General features: G+C 38.9%; 1 protein-coding gene across 1 annotated transcript in view; it reads right to left on the reverse strand.

The window, feature by feature from the left end:
- LOC136260375 (vesicle transport through interaction with t-SNAREs homolog 1A-like) overlaps positions 1-20,246 on the reverse strand; it is a 27,696-nt gene continuing 7,450 nt past the window's right edge. Inside the window, exons 3-8 of the mRNA XM_066054087.1 lie at positions 7,073-7,183; positions 4,697-4,783; positions 4,441-4,525; positions 1,833-1,903; positions 321-382; positions 1-275 (exon numbers count right to left, since the gene is read on the reverse strand). Of these exons, the coding sequence (XP_065910159.1) occupies positions 176-275; positions 321-382; positions 1,833-1,903; positions 4,441-4,525; positions 4,697-4,783; positions 7,073-7,183 (516 nt within the window). The 3' untranslated portion in view covers positions 1-175. The remainder of the gene's footprint in view (positions 276-320; positions 383-1,832; positions 1,904-4,440; positions 4,526-4,696; positions 4,784-7,072; positions 7,184-20,246) is intronic.

The raw sequence follows: 20,246 nt of genomic DNA on the forward strand, positions 1-20,246 counted from the left end.
TTGTAGGGCATAAGCAAATGGAATTGTACATGTATACAAATTACATACATCAATATAATATAGCACAGTCTTGCAAATAATTGTGTCTATAATACTGTTAGCAGTGGTACAATTGGGGAGGGATGTTACAATTATATTATATTAGATACACAAAATTTCACAAATAAATAAATGTTCATTTTTGCTTGGCTTTGACGATGCCAAAAATGATTAATCCCATAACGGCAAGTATAATGAGTGCTGCGACGATTATGATTATCCGATGTTGTACAACTCTGCGAGAAAGTATAGATCAGACGTATATAAAAAAATGTAACCACCTTTTTGAAATTCGACGAATGATTCTGGAACCTTTAGACAGATCTTCATTGGTCTCTCGTAACTATAAACAGAAAAAAGTAAAGGACACAATGCTGAGTACAACTAATCTCACTACAGGAATATTACATCATTGTTACATACACCATAACAACAAGAAAATATGGTACTAGTCTCCATAGTTTATGTCACATTGAAGATCACACATACCACAAATATTTGATGAAAATATCATGGCAGACCACTAGATGGACCACAATATAAACCAAACAATAATTCAATTAGTCCCACAGATGGCAAGGGACCATCACATCCAATTAATGAGCACCACCATGTTAGACACACCTATAGGGCCAGTTGTCTGGGGTGGATTTTGTATGTGTGCTTGATTAAAGCCTCCTAAGATTTAATTAGTGGGTCAATAATATTTTTTGAACCTGGAGTGTAAAGTGGTGCATGTAAACATGAAACAAGTGAGTTAGATATTATCAGTGTCAGTCACACCACAAATTACAGGCACACGAACACCACACAGGTGTGCACACACTGGAGATCATAAAATCTTGATACTGAGTATTCTAATATGCAAAAATGTATGTGGATTTGTGCATCACACCTCAGGGTCCCTAAAAAAAAAAAACCTTTCACATTGAGCAACTTTCCTAGCTAGGAAGCAGCATGCTATACTTCTCATAAATGTGACAAAAACAAAATATCAGTACCAAATCTGTTTTGGTCATACGTGCCAATACCTCATAGGGTTAAGTGCAAGACCAACCAGAGTACAGAAGACATATAAAAACACTATCATCCTAGACAGACTAATTGAGTAAAACTGTCAAAACATAGACTTAACCCCTATGTACATGCATGGACTTTTACTACTGCAAAGCCACGTGAACCTTTCGTCACAGCAGAACTATACACCATTTATAGCAATTACAGTAGGCAGTTTATAAATCAGTAGTGCACTTGTATTACAAAATCTGCAAGATAAAAGGTGGTGCAAAGCAATTTCTCTGTGGAATAAATCATGTTGGTGTTTGTGTATGCATGTATGTGTGTGTTGGTGTGCGCTCGTGTTGTGTATGTGTGTACTTATATACCTGCACAAGTGTATTATGTGCATGAATACGTACAGTATGCGTGCATGTGAGATCGTAGTGTCTGTGCACATGTAGTGTAGTGCATCTCTGTGCACGTGTAGTGCATCTCTGTACACGCGCGTGCACACACGCACGCATGCACACGTACACACACGCGTGCGCACACACACACACACACATTGTGTAGTGTGCATTACCCACCCAACCAAATACACCAAGCAACTACAATACTGAACACCTGGACTATAGAATATAGATTAAATTTGTGAGGAAGAGGTTTAAAATTCTGCATGTGTCAGTATACAATTCACAAAAGGATAACCACCATAACAAACAAAAGAGTACACAGAAAAAAGAAGAAACAGGTATTGTAGCTACAGTTTAAGTTAGTGTGGCCACTATACTTACTCTGTGTCTAGACTTCTCCAAAGTTTCTCGCTGACCATGCAAGTTTCCAATGACTTCCAGGCCGATTTCCTCTGCAATAAAATGGCAGCAATGTAAATGATGAACAATGTACAGATACCTTAAGATTATAACAGCCTGACGTAGGACATTTGTTAGGTAAATAATATCATGTATGGCCTGACAAATTGTCAGATTAAACACAAGGACGGCAGTAACATGTCTACAGCAAAGTATTGCTATAATATGTAGCAAAATTTAGTCAGCAATGATTTTACCATTATAGAATGAGTATATCTTTCAGTGCATCACAGTGAATTTCCTAGCATCAATGTTAGGTAAATTGAGGTAATGCTGTGGTTTGTCCAGGAGCATATAAGCACCATTCAGCTTATAAGCTCCTGGTTTGTCTGATAGTAATTGAAAAAAGTTCTGCCTTAGGTCCCCCCCCCCCCCCCCCTAAATAATACAAGTTGGTCAATTGCATGGTGTGATTACTGTATTTTAGTGATGTGCCAAGTTTCAGGGGTCTAAATGGACAAGTGTTCTGATTACACTAGGTCTCCACATTTCCTAGTCCACTGCACTAATAAAGCTATGTTTAAGGTGCATATTGATATGGTAAGCTCACACCAAGAAGGATGCTAGGTGACATAATTTAGATTTCAAGCTCTCAACACCTCCATATCAATACCAAGGTATTCCTAATGCATACGCAGAATTCTCAATTTTTTCCAGCCATCCCAACACAATACATGGCTTTCTAAACTAAAAAAAACAAGTACTACAGTAGCTACACCATCCATACTTTTTGTAAAAATTCCAAATATCAACTATGTTCATGTTCACATTCGTAGGCCATGTCCGACCAATCTCATTTGGGTAAAAGCAACAGTATTCTGGTCTCTATGCTCACTAGATGAATCATCCACACAATGTCTTCCATTTTAAACTTAACTGTCTCCATTAATAGTGTACAATGTAATAGTGTACAAGGTGTCGTGATTTCACGACCAATACAGATGGGACCATGGACTAGTTTCCCTAGTTTCCTGATTATCATATCTTTACATATCAAGATGTCCGTTTGGGCTCCGCACACATGTTTCAAAGAACAGTATGTACACAATAGTGGCACATCTGTGCATTCCAATACATGTGCCATGTTTCGTAACTATGTCTTCGTTAATGTACAGTAAATTTGATTTGTGCAATAATCCTGTGCACATAAGCAAATATATTTGCGGAAAGCCACACAGGTACACATAAATTAATAAATTACGTCCAAAGTTGCTAAACAGTCTTTACGTTATTTTCCACATTGTAATGCAATTGTTAGTACAGAAACACTAAAGGCTGTATACCAGCATTGTGCAGCTGGCAAGACACCTGGGACACAGAGGTGTTATAAAATTAGTACTTGCAAGTTATCAACATGCAAACAACAAAGCCAAATAACCGACTAATCAGACAGTTATATCATTACAAACTCCTAAATGTGTGTGTGTGAGCATTACCTGTATATGTGCTGTGAATACACTACATGAGGAAGGAAGTAGTAAACTGTGTATGTGTGCTATACTGTCAATCACACACCTTGGAACCTTGGAAGCCGCCCACTGCAACAAGTACCATGATCAGCGGAGCCTCAGGATGAATCCTGGGCCAATCACACACCATGCACACATGCACCCCACACACACAAACAAAACATGTACACAACACACACAAACAAAACATGTACACAACACACACAAAAGCAAAGCCTTTGGATGCCGATGATGCAGGAAAATCTGACTAGCAACCCGCAGGAGGCTGTACCATGTCTCAAAGGTGAAGGTGTGGGCACCTGAAGTCCTACCTGGACCTTCACCTGCTATCGAGACATGCATTCACATCGGGTACCCACTGATGTTACAGCTGGGTGGACTGCTTCCCCATTTTAACAGCTGAGCAATGTGAGTAATTTCTTGCTCAAGGAAACAATAACAACACCACTGGGAATCACAAGGCCGATCAGGCCGATGCTCTGGCTATGCTGCCTCACTAACACAGACACACACATGCACACACATGAAAAACATGCAGATACTTACACACATGCACACAAGCAAATTAAAAGGCGAAGCCCATAGTTAACATTTACATGGTCAATACCTATCCTTTGACTGGGCCACTGAGGTACTACGAGTCAGTGTACCTGAGGGCGAGATTAGTAGTTGGGAAAGAAGTATGTATTTAGACTCTGAGCCAAACTGGCTCATTTTTGACATCTACTGCTCTACCATTGAGGCAATCACTTTCAAGTATGCAGTGGATTAACTACAAAACTGAATTGGTCCTTTGAACTATATGAGCAGAAGTTATAGGGGCCATTTTGTGTTCACATTGTGCCAACAGCACTATATCCAAATATGTACCTTGCACCCCACAGGTGACTGGACCATGTCTCATGGGTGAAGGTGTAGGCATCCATTGTCCCACCTACACCTCACCCTCAAAAATACAACTGTAGGCTGGAACAGTGCAAGTAAATTTGAGCCTGGAACCCTGTGATCACTAGGTCTAGTTACCTCATCAACAGACAGACACACTACACACAATCATTTACCTGTTTCTCGAGCTATCCTCTTTCCCTCATCAAGACGCCTGGATGTTCGATCCACTGTCTCAGTATTATCCAACAGCTGTGCCCTCTACAATATAACACATACAATCACACACAGGGAGACACACACAGAGGCAGTGCCTGTTAGCTAATCACCATTGCATACATTACACCAGACACCATAACACCATACAAACAACTCAACTACAACATTTAGTGTATCGTCTAGTCATGGACAATAGCACCATTGAGCACTGACCTGATCGTCTGAGTAATGTGTCTCCTCTGCTCCCAGTAGTTCCCTCCTTGCAACAATCCCATTACCAACTGCTATCTGTGCTTTCCTCTATATAACAGGACAAGGATAGAGAAGCTAACAAAGTCTACACTAATAATATATCCCGTGTGGTTTTCACGTAATGAGAAAAGCCTTCAGAGAGTTAAAAATTATGTAGTAATCATTTACCCCAAATAATTTCCAGGTTGTATGCATGTCAGAGACATTAATATAATTTTGTACTTGACTAAACAATCTAATCCACATTTCAGCTGGACATTTTCTACCATACATTTTCAGTGGGAAAGCCCACAAAGAGTTTATAACTCTCCCACAAAGAATCTCACTATAGTCAACTTGCTCCAAGCACTGTAGTGCGTCCATTGTGACAAGTTCTAATAATGTAGGAATCACTGTCAGCAGTGCCTTAAAGCACTCACAAAATGCTATGCAGTAATATGGCAACTTAGGCAGGTAAGACTCTGACCCACTGGTAATACGAGCGACAAACTAGAATGAAAAAGAACAAGATTGTATTGACTTGTGATATCATAGCTCATAAAATTGGAACCCGAAAATGTCCTGAGATGTCGCACAGATGCTGCGAACACCACACGGTGTTGCTGTTGTACATGTTGCAACGTGATAAGAGAGCAAGCAGAGGCCTCACAAACTAAATGCACATGTTTTCCAAGCCATAGTATTATAAACACTCAGAATTTTTAGGCATCTCTTTAGAAACCACAACTATGTTTTCAAAAACCTCATTAACATGACAAATCAACCTTATAAAAAACTAGGCTGACTTGTTATGAATGGTTCTCACGACTGTTTCAAATAACCAAAACCCACAATTAATAACAACATGGTGCACAGCGTGGGATAGATAAAACAAATACTCATTCAAACGTTGCTGTGCTCAGCACCATTAAAAATTAACCAATAGGAAACCAGAAAAGTTCCTACCTGTGGAATGACATTGGAACTAAAACATACCAAATGTGATAACCTAAATACCACATACCTAGCATTCAAGAGTGGAAGGAAAATCCAATAAAGCTCAACAAAAGACCAACAAGCATTAACCCATTGTACAGTTTTCCTTCTCAACAAGAAGCCAAGCTAACCTAATGTAATATAAACAAGCATGTGATACCCAGAGAAACTTAATATTTGATTAGGACCAACCAGTAGAGTTATTCTATGGCTACTGTGGGAGTTGTAATATTTCATGTCTCAGTGACATGAAACTTGATACAAAAAGACATAGCCTAGGACCATACATATAAGTTACTACAAATTAAGCCACAGTTCTATATTTAATGCACAAAACAGAAATCTTGACACTAAATATTGATACAATACAAGAGACAGTAAGACAGCTTCAGCATCAACCTAACCTGTGTGGTCACAGTAGGGGTAGCGTCACTTTACCACGTCAACTCTTACCATTTATTGTGATTTACAGGTATACTTTATACAGTCGGAGTACTGAGGTATTGACTCGTAAAATATCAATATTGTATGCACAATAATACAAATGGACCACAGACAAGTGTACTGATTATTGATTTCATGGTAATATACTTGTACTTGGGACCTCCACTTTTAACTGCAACAAAGGATTTACTTCCAGAGATAGAAATACAGAATTGAAACCAAAACATCTTTCCTTATTATGGAAGTTTTCCTTACTTCGGAGAGTCTGTTATAAGAGTTCTCACTGTACATAAGTATAAGTGAATTGTAGGTTTGGTTGGGTATGCCAACGCACAGAATTTTGTCATACGATGATACATCATAGGTATTTTGTCATGAGTCACAGCACATGTTGTGCTTCCAGTAAATGTTATACAGATTTCTTGGGATTTCATTATTGACTTCAATTACTGAGTAATCTGGTTTTTAACTACAAACTACGTACCTCTCTAATAAGACACTTCAGTGTGGTCCTAGATATTGATGAGCACATACTGAGAACTACAGTTAAGCCTCTTCTATTCTGGCCTTCAGGTCCATAAATACAAAGTTCCCTAATTTGGTCTCAAAATGTGTGTACATTAATGTACATGTCTGTATTATCAATGTGTCTTTATTACTGAGGCATTAGAAGGGCCTAAATTGTATGTGTCACTAATCAACAAATGGGACAATGGATAAGCTTTTAGAGGGGTTCTACTTTTAGGTGGACTTGCCTAAGAATCTAAGAATCCACACTAACAATATTTGGCGTAACTATATTACCTGTGTATCACCAACATGTAAATCAATTATAAATTTCATTCCAAAAAACTAAACACCCGTGCTTGGAGTAAGGGACTAAGTTAATTATTAGTAACCCGTAGCAACGTAACTTACAAATTCTTTCTGTAGAGTATCTAGTTGGCTACGATATGATTTCAATTTCTTTGTCGCTGCTGGTTGTTGCTCTGATGCCATGTCATGAATCTCTATCTCCATCTGGTCAACCTGTGTGATAGATGTGACTGAATTACAGAGCATGCTCTTATAATTAAGTACAATGTATCTTTAAATAGAAGCCACATGGACACAGAGTACAGCAATTACAGAGTACACATCAAGCACAATGTGGAAGCGGTGTGTTACAAAATGAGCACAGACTACTACAACCTTACAAAGTGAAACAGAAAGTAGTTACACAGAACCAACAAACAACCATAAAACACTTGATTGCCAAGGAACACGACTGCAACCATGAGATGACCATGAAATATGGTAAATGTTTGTGGTAAAATGAAATTAAGGCAGCCACTGTACAGTGGGTTGGGTTATGTGTGAGTGGACCAAATTATTACAAAATTACCGAATTGAAGCATACCAATAAATTACTTTGTTGCTGGAAGACTGATTTTTGAGTGAGAGTGAGAGAGTGAGAGAGTGAGAGAGTGAGAGAGTGAGAGAGTGAGAGAGTGAGAGAGTGAGAGAGTGAGAGAGTGAGAGAGTGAGAGAGTGAGAGAGTGAGAGAGTGAGAGAGTGAGAGAGTGAGAGAGTGAGAGAGTGAGAGAGAGAGAGAGAGAGAGAGAGAGAGAGAGAGAGAGAGAGAGAGAGAGAGAGAGAGAGAGAGAGAGAGAGAGAGAGAGAGAGAGAGAGAGAGAGAGAGAGAGAGAGAGAGAGAGAGAGAGAGAAGAGAAGAGAAGAGAAGAGAGAGATATACAATCAGAAAATGACTGTGCTAAAAGTTAATGTCTAAGCACTGATACTCAACGCCACTTTTTTATTATCAGTATAGATATTAATCTGATCAGATTTACAGTGTGTTTGTACAGGACTTCACGACAGTAAGAAAGACTCTACCAATCTAAAATAATCATCAATACCGTCAAGTTTAGATAAAATATGATACTGCAAAGGATATATGTTACCAAGCGTAAGTTTTAAAAAGCCATCAGCCCAAAGAGAAGGAATGAAATATGTAAAAATGCAACCTACAGTTTAAACTATATACTAATATACTTGCAGGATTGGGTCGTAACCTACTATTTTGTGACACATGGTAAAGTATTTTCATGATATCTCCAGGACTTGTCTGTTTACATTAACAAACGTAACAACAACGTTACCTTCTCCCACCCATCATCGAAGCATTTAGGTATGTCTATAAAAGCAATCCAGTGGTAGAACTCATATTGGCTGGGGTGATTGATCACTCAGCGTGGTGAGGCTATCAGCCTTCACCAGCTTGGGTGATTAGTCGTACTGGCGTGAGCTCCGCAGGCTATTAGCCTGCACTAGAGCAAGTGGGCAAGTGTGCTTTATTGCCCACAAAGAGTGCTTTATTCGTTCAATAAAGTACGCTTTGTGGTGCAATAAAACACTCTTTGTGGTTGACAAAGCACTGTTGGCCGGCTGAGAGTGTACTTGGATGCGTTCTTAATCTCTAATATTTATGGACTAGCTTAAATAACATCTACAAATGCACAAGCTTTAAAATACCAAACTGTACAAGCTCCGTTCAGTCCATCAGAAGTATTCCATCTTCATATACTATTCCTTTAACAATTTGGATCTTGTTTTACAGCAATTGATCACAATTATGAGACAAGTATTAAACAAGACACAAAGACAGTCTCTTTAAAATAAGACTTAGTGACTTGTAAGACACACATGCTGCACACACAAACACACACATTACGATGAACTAAAAGTGCAATACAAACAAATGCACACACAATTAAGTCTCTTAAGTATCAGATGCCATTCCAGAGGAGGTCGGTCACATCCCTATGGTATATTGGAATGTTTGACCAAACAATTCATAAGATAACATAGTCAGCTCTAGTTTCTTTAAATCCATTTATTCTATTGGGAGAAAAGGTTTGGGACGCATCTACCAATTCACACTTTTAGAAAAACTTGGTATTAGAACTTAGATGGCGGGAAGAATACCTATTAGATCACAAGATGTGTGATGACAAGTGATCAACCTCCTCTAATGTAGTACCAGGAGCCCATAAGTGCTGCAACGGCACTTATTACTTTGTATCAATACTATTTTAGTAATTAGTACTAAGACCAAAAGCAACATCAGGTGGCAGTATATTCCTCTGTGTGAATGTGTAAAGCCTGGCCAATATAACAAAATGGAAGTTATACCCAATTGTGCACACAGGATCTGTTCTAGCAAGCTGTTATTATGTCTTTCTTTGAGATCAGCATGTCACCAATCATCACATTTTGACCACCGAAGACAGTGTGCTTTGTGAATGAATTGTTACTACACAGATGCTAACAACATCATGGAGCAAGCCTGCGGAGTGACAATTGGCTATTGTCAAGTGGCAGTGTTTTGATGCAAGCAGGTAGTATGCACCATAGGAATATGTCAGAACACGCTGTGTTATGGCTGTTGTTATTTACAAGGCTATATATTTTGCATCTACAGGCTGACACAGTAGCTACAGATGATTACTAGACAGATGTTAACTAGACAGATGTTAACAACATCATGGGGCGAGCCTGAGCGAGTTGAGTTGCATAGAATTGTATTTGTGTATGGAAGGAAGATTAGCTACATGTATTTTGTAGATGGAGAAAGATGATTGCTGTTGTAAAACGATGCTGTTCTGTAGATAATAGATCTCTCCTGTGCTTGTCATTTTTTTGACACAAATATTTTAACAGGACAATAATTAATCAGTCAAGCCTAAGTGATTCTCAGCACATACTGCTGATTCCTTAAAAGAGCAAAAAAAAATGATGGTAAGATGGCCTAGATCCAAGTTATTGCTGAGTGGCGTAAAAAAAGTTAGTTAACTTTCACCTCAGCCAGTGAAGTGTTCTACTGCAAGACTGCCCAGAACACTCAGACAACAGAGTAGCAATATGCTTGCAAACTACAGTAGCCATTGACCCATTCCTGCTGTGTCATCTCATTCCATTCTGCCATCTTGGCTATCCGAGGCAGCAGGACTGTCAAGCCCCACTAGTACTATACTGTTGCTGAGCTGCACCTTCAGTGGCAGGGGTTCACCTAGACTCATCTGCTTAATGTTTAGCAGCTGTATGTTTATCCTGTATCTCTGTTGAGTTAATTATTAATATCCTCCTGTGTCTGTTGTGCTGTAGTCTCCTAGCTCTGCTTGTTCTGGCATTCATCAGTTCTTTTTGTCTATTATGTGTCTATCATGTTCCCTTCTTCTTACATGCTCTTCTCAATTCCGCTTCTTCTGGTCTTTCTATTCCCATTCACAATCTGTTATGCTTTCTGTGACGCCTACAAAGCGATTCAGCTCTGTCATGTGTTGTCCATTTGGACGATGCACGAAAAATAAGGAATAGGCCAGTAAAACATGCTGGTTATTGTTCGTGTCATAAACATACAGTATGTACCAGCCTTATATGGAGTATCAGTAAATCAAATCAGGTATTGTTAGTTGTGTTATGAACTATGTACCAGCTGCAAGTTATCTGTGTTTTCTTGTAATTGTCTGTAAACAAGTACTGTCAACTTGCTAGTGTCAGGCTCACCCCAATCAAAGAATGGGTTGTTAGCTTTTTGGTTGGTCTGTGTCTCAAGAGGACAGCTGTCAGAAAAAAATGCTTCAATAGTGTCACATACCTGGTGTCAGTTACAGTTGGGTGATCCCTTTGGCTACTGTGTCCATGCTAGCTATGCCAGAATTAAACCAAGGCATGAAAAAGGAGTAGAAATCCAGACATGCTTACCGTGACACTGTCAGCAACCGTATGAGCAGTTCAGCAGATGTTTGCATGCTTGCTTAGCTACCATTGTTGACCATAAGAACTAATAAGAAAGTTCAGTAAACGCTTGTAACATTTGTTCGGGGTACTGTTGACCATACAAACAATTACAAACAAATAAGGAAGTTTCACACCTTTCTCGCTAGAGTGTGAGACTCAATGACACATTAGCAAGAAAGGCTAGTCACAATGACACACTCGGATATTTATCAAGTTGGCTGGTGTAGACAGCTGAGTCTAGTGACCTGACCAGAGTAGGTCTTACTGCTGCTTCTAAAGCACTAAATCTTACATCAACCATTTCCACTGTATTTTTGCATCACATCAAGAGTAAATATTTACTCTTGATCACATCTACATCACATTTCCTTCTCAGAAATACATCAAGGAATTGACAATACTCTGTCATGACTAGTCATGACCCAACACATTCTCCCTACATCATCATAGCAACAACCCCCTCAAGGCTAGTGTTAGTACAATATGAAGTAGGAGGGGAGGTGACATCACTACAGTAACAGAGGTGGTTACCTTATAAGGCTAATTAAGAGAGTGCTTTTTCAGCAAATAAATTATAGTATTCAACAACAAATTGCTTTAAAAAAAAAACATGTTGACATTGTACTGTATATAAACTGTGGCAATGTTAGTGGTAGCTACAAATTTGTCAGTGAAAGTATTTTATCGACGATTAAGTCCTAGAGCTTCAAACGCACAATTCACAAGAGTTAGCTCCACTTATTTGACAAGCTCTGCTTGATACAACACCTGGCCTTGCAAGTGCAATTTCAATGTTAGATATTAGAACTTGGTGAACTTGTAAACATCCACCAAATTGTCAATTTTTTAAATTCCACGCCAAAATTTCTGCATATACGACATTGTACTGTTGTTTATAATGAAGTTATGTTGTTGGCCTAAATCGAAGCTCAACTTTATATGCAAAGAATGGAAGCGTTATCATAGCTGTTGGACGTAAGCCACAATAGTTACAATATAAAATTGGCTTATCTGATATTGTAAGTAACAACATAATGTACATATTGTGAAGTTTCGCTTACCACTCACTTTTAATCCATTTACAGTATATCACAAGTTCACAAGGAATTCAGTCGGGAATAAGTGGATAATTGGAGTCTATTTCAATAGTGGTTTACAATGGTGTAAGTTTCTTAAGAAACAAAGTCATTCAATCATTAAACATAGACAATGTGGGGTACAAGGATTTCCTGCTAACAGACAACAGCCAGTAAAATGATCATACAGATTCTTTTTGATTGAATACATGAGTTGTTTGTAAGAATAGTTATTGGTTTTTTTGATCCCGATGTTGCAAAATTCAAAAGCACTTTACGAGTAGTTACACATTACATTGCTTTAGACTCTGTTTGTGCAGGCCAGACAGATATTGGGGTGAAACCTCACTTATTAAAACCTATTTTATAAGACCACCTCATTATAATGGCCATGTCACATAGTTAACTTACTTCACTAACATAGCTAAGGTTTATGACTAATACAGTACAAGGCAAAGTAGTCTTGACGACAGTACTTTTCCATACAACCCAGTACAACATGCTTCAATTGTACTTTCTCTGGTTACCATCTTTGAAGTGTTCATCTAGAGGACTCGAATTTCTTAGTTTATGGCTATCAGACAATCAGAAAAGCGTCCATACAATCTGTTTCTAGTTGCTGAACAATGTACACTTTGATACTCCCATCCACACTACAGTAAGCTACCATAATATTTATTTCTAAGAGTTCACTGAATATTAATTTAAAAGTTACTTTTAATGGTAATGTTATGAATTTCAGTACTAAAATTCTTATAGCTTTCTCTAATTTGCAATAAGAAAAGTCCTTTGTGTAACACCTCAGTGGTTTAGTGGCCATCATTAAAAACCACTTGATCAATTAGTTACTCTCTTTGTACTCTACTTTGTGGGCTCCAGTTAAAATAATCCTCCTGGAAATTCATTAGCAATGCTAACTAACCTGTGGGAAAATTATACTTCATTTTTCTGTTGACACCATATCTATAATTCTATATACTACATGAGTCAATAAGAAAAATAATTTAAGATTCGCTTTGAAACTTTTCTTTACAAGTACATATATAGCATCAGGACAGGTGTTTTGAGTATTCATGAGCCTTTCTTCAAATTGTTTAACTAAAAATATGACAAAGGATCATTAACCAGCTACAAGGACAGGAATATGTACAGAGAGCCATAGGCTGTGTTTGCCAAATAACCGATCAGATTTCATGTAATCTATGTAGTTGATGGAAGTAGAAAATATTAAAAAACACTGAATGCTTGCTGTACAAAGAGTGTAGCCTTGCCTGTCTATTAGGATATAGCTGCTAGGGAGTTCAAGTGCAACAAAACGTTTAAAATGTGCAGCAGGAAAGAAACTAGTTTCTTCTCTGTGAAGTTGCCTACTTTGAATTAAGATGTAAGTAATTTTGCCATTTAAAGTAATTAGCCATTTAAATGAGGAATACGGTGGTTACAATTTCCCAGCAGCTTAGTTTTCCAAACATGTCCATCACAATGGTTCAATGGCTCAATTGATGTTGACAGGTTGTCGTTGACTAAAACAACTATTAGGTGACTGAACTGAGCAAAACAATGTGCAATGTTTTGTTACGAATGTAATCACAAATACTCAGCACATATGAATGGAGTGTTTGTGTTTTCGTCCAATGTGTCATTTTAATACTTCCTGGAATGTTGATACAAAGCATGAGTTGAATATGAATATAATTTAAACTGTGTACTAAAGATTGTATGTGTTTCAAAACAAGGCTGTATGTTGCATAGCAATGTAACAGCCAGCTACACGACATCCTTGAAAAGGCACAGACAACGTGTAAAAAGAATGTCACTCAAGACAGCTAAGGGCAGACATTGAAATGGACGACAACGAAATGAACAATCTGTCATTACAAAATCGTTAGTAATCCAGAGTCCACACATTAACTGATTCCACCACAATATTTATAGCATTAAACATTTTCTTGACTTATGCCATATACATACCCACATCTACCAACGTCACATAGAATGTGTAAGTCAATGGACAAGCACCCAACTTTCTGCTATGGTAACCGTATCCACTTTTTTTCTGTAAAAGAAAGCTTTTCAACAGCTAGACTACTACACAACAGTTACACTAGAGCTGAGCGATAGTACAACTATCATAATCACGATTTGATAGTAACTTTTATATTACGATACTGACAGTATCACAATAGTTACTAGCAGTTATTAAAGACACTCAACCTCACGTATACAAACACTTGAATACTCCAATTATGTACACACATCTGCTTTTCTAACACTCCACTAAAAATTGTAATGTGTCATTACAGTTGTTATCTTTGCTGTCCATGCTCAAGCTACTGGTCTTTTACAGTTTTCTGAACTTCAACATTATCATCTTTGCTTTTGTTATCCACTTTTTTTTTACCAAGCACAGATACGGATAAGTAATTATGATAGCATGATAGTATACTATCAAGATCACGATTATTAGTAGCTATCACGATAATCAATCTATTGCCACTATTGCTCAGCTCTAAGTTACACATGACCTTATGCCCAGTTCTAAAGAGCGTGGTAGAATAATGGATTTGTACAAGCATGGTTAAAGCATCTGACAACACCATCACCTGTCATACTACTGTCATAACTCACACACATTGCTCACATCTTTTGCCTTTTGTGTAATTACTGCATTGTTACTTTAGCCCATGAAAATTGTATCACATCAAACTGCACACCATCACGACTCTGCTAACTTGAACTGTGTGTGAAGATGATGCAAGGAAAGATTGTGGACCACTACAATAAAGAATGCGGCTCCCATTTGGCACCAGAGGTGTCATAACGTGATGGTGGCATGTGTAACTGTATAACTAAATATATTGACGTTTGAAACACTTATTATTCACTTGTGAGAAGTATAAACCATGGGATGGCTGCTAACTGAGAAGAGGAGATAGCAGAGAATTACAAACTGTTTATCACTGTATTGTAATGTGTATAGCACAGTTCATTTTAAATTAGCAGCAGCATCTGCCCTGTCATGTATATTGTGTAGTACATGTATTCCTAATGCCAGTACTTATCTCAAGCTGCCACACCTACGTCAAGCTACGTGTCATATGTGCAGGACCACATTACACCTTCTCACATCCTACAGTAACCAAATAGCATGACTAAATGCATTGGAAAACAGTAGTACTTCAATTAACAGTAGACGAGACTGTTCTATCAGAGTACTCGTCAATGGGTGTATGCTCTATTAAAGTACATGTTCTATTGGAGTAGTTGAATGAAGTTGTGTGTACCAATGAATGGGACAAGGGATTTGTTATTCAACAAATCTGAACACTTATGATTGAATTGGTATACAAGTGTTTGGATATTGTGGTATACTATTGTACTAGTAACCAGCACCATTCATGTCCTATAGTTACTTAACAGGTGGAAATTTAAAGTACACTTGCTAGCACAGTGAAAGGATGAGAACAGGGTTATTACACAGCAGAGTTGTACATACTGTATTGCTTCAAATCATGGCACAGGCATTTATTTAGCAACTTCTCACTCCAGCCACTAAATGAGACCGGCATTCATATACAATATCAGGGTAGTTGATATTTTTTTAAATATGACCATCTCAGCAAAAACCCGTCTAGTTCACACAACTTCCAAATTTCTTTTTTTATTTTCTCAGCATTATCTGCATAGTCCAAAGAATGGTTCAACAAATTTCAGTTGATTATGGTGAGTAGTTTTGGAATTACAGCGATAGAAAGTAGGAAAAGCAAGGAAATCAATTTGTACAGCGACTATACTAAAATTAAACTACAGGCGTTTACAGTAGTAGCCATAACTTCCATTAGGATTAGTCTACAACATTGGGATTTAGCTTATACTGCATTTACACTAGCAGCTGGACACGGTATGGTATGTTTCTGGTATGCGTTTACATTAGCAAGAATCGAACTGGACTGGATAAGTCCTTATAGTGCACGTGAACACACATGATCAATTTCAGCGTATCACGAGATGGAAGCTGTGAAGATAGAGTTTCTTCTTTCGTGCTATACTCGCATATGCATCCCTACAATGAGCCCCTCGAGGGAAGACATCGGCAGTTACTGCTTGACAGGCGATGGAGAATGGCTCGTTTTAAACGTTCTCAAGTGAGACGAAGAAGTGGCCACTTGGTTCTGACATCGGCCGTGGCATTGCTAGCCACTCTTGTACCACGACCAAGGGTATAGTGGATGTTGCAAAGGTTTGCACAATGATTACCCATTATTATTAGCATTATAATTATTATGATTACAATATGAAAATTCAATAGACACAATCCAAAACTACGTAATCGTCATAGCAACAGCTTTCCGCCATTTTGAATGGGGCCAGTATCAATTATTACGATTGCGCTACATTGAAATCCGATGATGAATAAAGCTTGAACTAGGGGGTATTGTCGAACAATTGGCCGTGGAAGCCTTCAAGGTTGTAAATTGGTTAGGGGCAGGTGGTTATCAGGGTTGAACAAGGCACGAAGCATCAACAGCCCAAATTGCCGGTTGTCCCACACAGGAAGCACTGCGAAACAAATAGATAGTATTTTAGTATCCATTACTGTGGTAAATTATTAGTGATAGTAACTGTAGTAGCGGCTGACCATCCAGGCGCTCCTTGTACAGGTAAACGCGCTTCGTTCATCACCTGATAATCACCTGCTTTTAGCCAGAACAAAGAATTTACAGCATTGAAAGCTTTCATGGACTATTGTTTGACAATACCACTTAGTTAGAGCTTTCTTCATTGCTGAATTTCAATGCAGTACAGTCAGTGATATTGAAATTGGCCCCATTCAAAATGGCATCCGAAAAGTGGGAGTGGTTTTGGATAGTGTCTATTAGCTAGCTAATATTATTGTAAACGTGCATGCTGCACTCAGTTCAGTGTGTCTGGATCTATAAGAAAAAATGGTCTAGTAATAATAATATTATATTTTCATTTGTAATTGTATAGCAATTAATTGAACACCTGTTGAAATTATTAATTATTAATCACTTTAGTTGTCATTATTATTATTATTATTACTAGCTCAGTGCATGGGTCACTATAGATCATAAATAACCATTACACTGATCACACATGTTTATAAACTGTATGGCAGGTCATCATCCTGGTGGGACTACAAAGTGTTGAAGACTTTCACACCAACTGATTGGATTGAAAACTTCTGTGTCAGTAAAGCAACATTTCAGTACCTGTGCCATCAACTGCGACCACTGATATCTCATCAGAATACTCAGCCACACAAGTGTGTTTCTGTGGAGAAGCGTGTTGCCATAACACTATGGTGTCTTGCCACTTGTTCAGAGTACTGTACAATAGCTCACTTATTTGGTCTAGCCTGCTGTACAGTTTGCGCAATAGTCCATGATACTTACAAGGCAATAGTGTCTACTTTGCAAAAACTTTTCATCAAATTTTCAGATGGTGATGAACATAAAAGAGTGGTCGAAGGATTCAAGTCAACATGGGGAATCAGTGTGTAGGATCAATCGATGGCTGTCACATCCCAGTCATGCCGTCTTCATCTAACCACACTGACTATTATACAGAAAGGGATGGTACTCTATTATCTTGCAGGCAGTTGTTGATCATGAATATATTTTTAGGGACATCTGTGTTGGCTGGCCTGGAAGCGTACATGATGCTAGTATATACAAAAATTCTGGGATTTACAATAAACTATCTGTCGATAAAATTCTTAATAATGATTCAGTACAGATTTCAGGGATTACAATCCCTCTTTTTATCATTGGTGACTCTGCTTACCCTTTAAGCAAATTTCTTATGAAGCCATTCGCACACAACACTGCTTTATCACCACAACAAAAAACATTTAATTACACCCTATCACGCTCACGGATTGTTGTGGAAAATGCATTTGGGCAACTGAAGGCAAGGTGGAGAAGGCTGACAAAAAGAAATGATATGGATGTCATCAATGTTTCACGCGTGGTAACTGCATGCTACATTTTGCACAGCATTTGTGAAATGTTCAACGATTCGTTTCCCGAGTCTTGGCTAAACATATCAACAGAAGTAGACCAGCCACCGACTGCCATAACTTGAGAAGATACCACCTATGAGACGGACGTGACAATCATTCGCAATACATTAGCTAATTACTACAGCACATAAACCGATTGACATACACCAATACAAGAAGGTGCACATAGCTAGAATGTTTGACACCTTGCTCATTAATACTTTGTTTAATTGATCATGTATTGTAGAATAATCATGTGTCATACTGAGTAAACCAGCTCACTTGATCAAAGTATGGGTAAAACCTCACTGTGGATCACAATATTTGTTGTCCATATGGTAATCACTGTCACTAGCTTCACTGCTTGCACCATAGACACTGGAAGGATAGTATTGTTGACCACTATACATTGCTGAGTTGGGATGTTGCTGCTGACCATACATCATGCTAATCATTCTAAGTTAAAATTCTCTATCCTCACGTCTTTGCCTCTCGGCTCTTTCGCTCTCCTCTCACTGTTTGTCTTGCTGCATTTTTAACATTTCATGTTCAAGCTTCATCCGTTTCTCTTCTAAGTCAGCAAAAATATGGTCGCTCTCTGCCTGCTGGCTACTGATTTTACTGTACATCTTCTCAATAACTTGTTCCACTTTGTCATACTTTGCTTGTTTCTTCCTCTTAATACCAGCAGCAATCTTTGGCTTCATATCATCGTCTTTCTTCTTTACAACTGCAGTCTCCCCATCATCTTTGGCCTCCCCATCCCCACCATCCTTGGTTGATTGTTTTTTACTTACAGTCTCGTCGGGTAGACCTTCTTCCTTTTCTGTCTCTGACAGCTCTTCCAAATCGTCAGTAGTTGAGGCACTCGCTGATGTGTCTAGAATCACAGGAGGAGTTACACTACGCTTGTCGTGCAAAATTTCATTCATCTTCTCGAAGTATTTGCTGTTCTTTCGCTTGTTTTCATTACCTGTGTCTCTTATAGCGTCCTTGATCTTCCTATAGTCCCCTCGTAACTTCTTTATTTTGTCCTGACATTGAGATAGTGTCCTTTCGTATCCTGCCTCACACATTTGCTCGCTAATTTTCTCGTAAACCTGTCTGTTTTTCTTGCATTCTTCCAGTTGTTCTTGAATGGACTGGTCGCTCCACAATTCAATAAGCTTCAATGCTTCCACGTCCGTCCATGTGACCACAGCCATTTTTGTTAGAACGACCAGTAAACTATCGTATACTTTTGTATCATAACGTACCGTACTGAGCCAGCATGGTTGGATGTGCACGGCCAAGTTAACCCGGTACGGCACGCTTTAGCTCGGAACGATACTTGTTTACACAAACAAAATTTAGCGTACCGTGTCGTGCCAAACTGTACCGTATTGTGCCCAGCTGCTAGTGTAAATGCAGTATTATAATTCAGAAGGCTCAGTCTCACATATCAACGGTGTTTGGCCAGTTCTCTCAGTTGAACAGCTTTTCGCAGTAAAAATATCCTCCGGATAAAAATAAAAATCCACAATCGAACCACCCACTTCGGCCTTTTTCTTAGCTGAAACACGTATTCGCAGTTAATTTCGAACGGTCATGTCTGAACTAGAGTCTCTAGTCAAAAACCTTTCAGACAAGTTCGACAGCTTACAGAATGACTTGAATAAGCTGAAGCATCGCTCGGAGAAGCGGAAGAAGCATGGCAAGCGGCACTCTCGCCGGCGCCACAGATGTCACTCACCCTCGAGGTCACGATCTCGGAGTAGCTCGGACCACAGAGGCGGGTCACACTCTCGGAGAGAGAACCCCAGCTCCTTACCTGAGCGATTTCGGAGTAGATCGGCGTCGTCACCTCGGGGAGAAACACGTGGCCGCCATGACAGAAACTCGAAGAGTCCCACTCGTGAGAGGACCTGATCCTGGGAGGACATTCCTGATACACCTCAATACAGTGAGGTAGTTGAGTGGGAGTACAACTCCGACATTGAGCCCGTGGGACCGGGTAAGCACCAAGCTCCCCCCACCAACGTAGTCGCAGTGTCTGAGGAGACGGGGTCTATTATCTCACAAGCCTGTACCAGTAGACTGGAGTATGCAGACCGCCTGAAAGTAAGGAATGTGTACTCTCTTCCTAAAGTGACAGCATCCCGGACACCTCAGCTGGATAGCTACCTCAAGACTGAGATACCACCAACAACCAAGGCTGTGGACAAGGAGT

Source organism: Dysidea avara, chromosome 7 (genome assembly GCF_963678975.1).
Source record: "Dysidea avara chromosome 7, odDysAvar1.4, whole genome shotgun sequence".
Lineage (NCBI taxonomy): Eukaryota > Metazoa > Porifera > Demospongiae > Dictyoceratida > Dysideidae > Dysidea > Dysidea avara.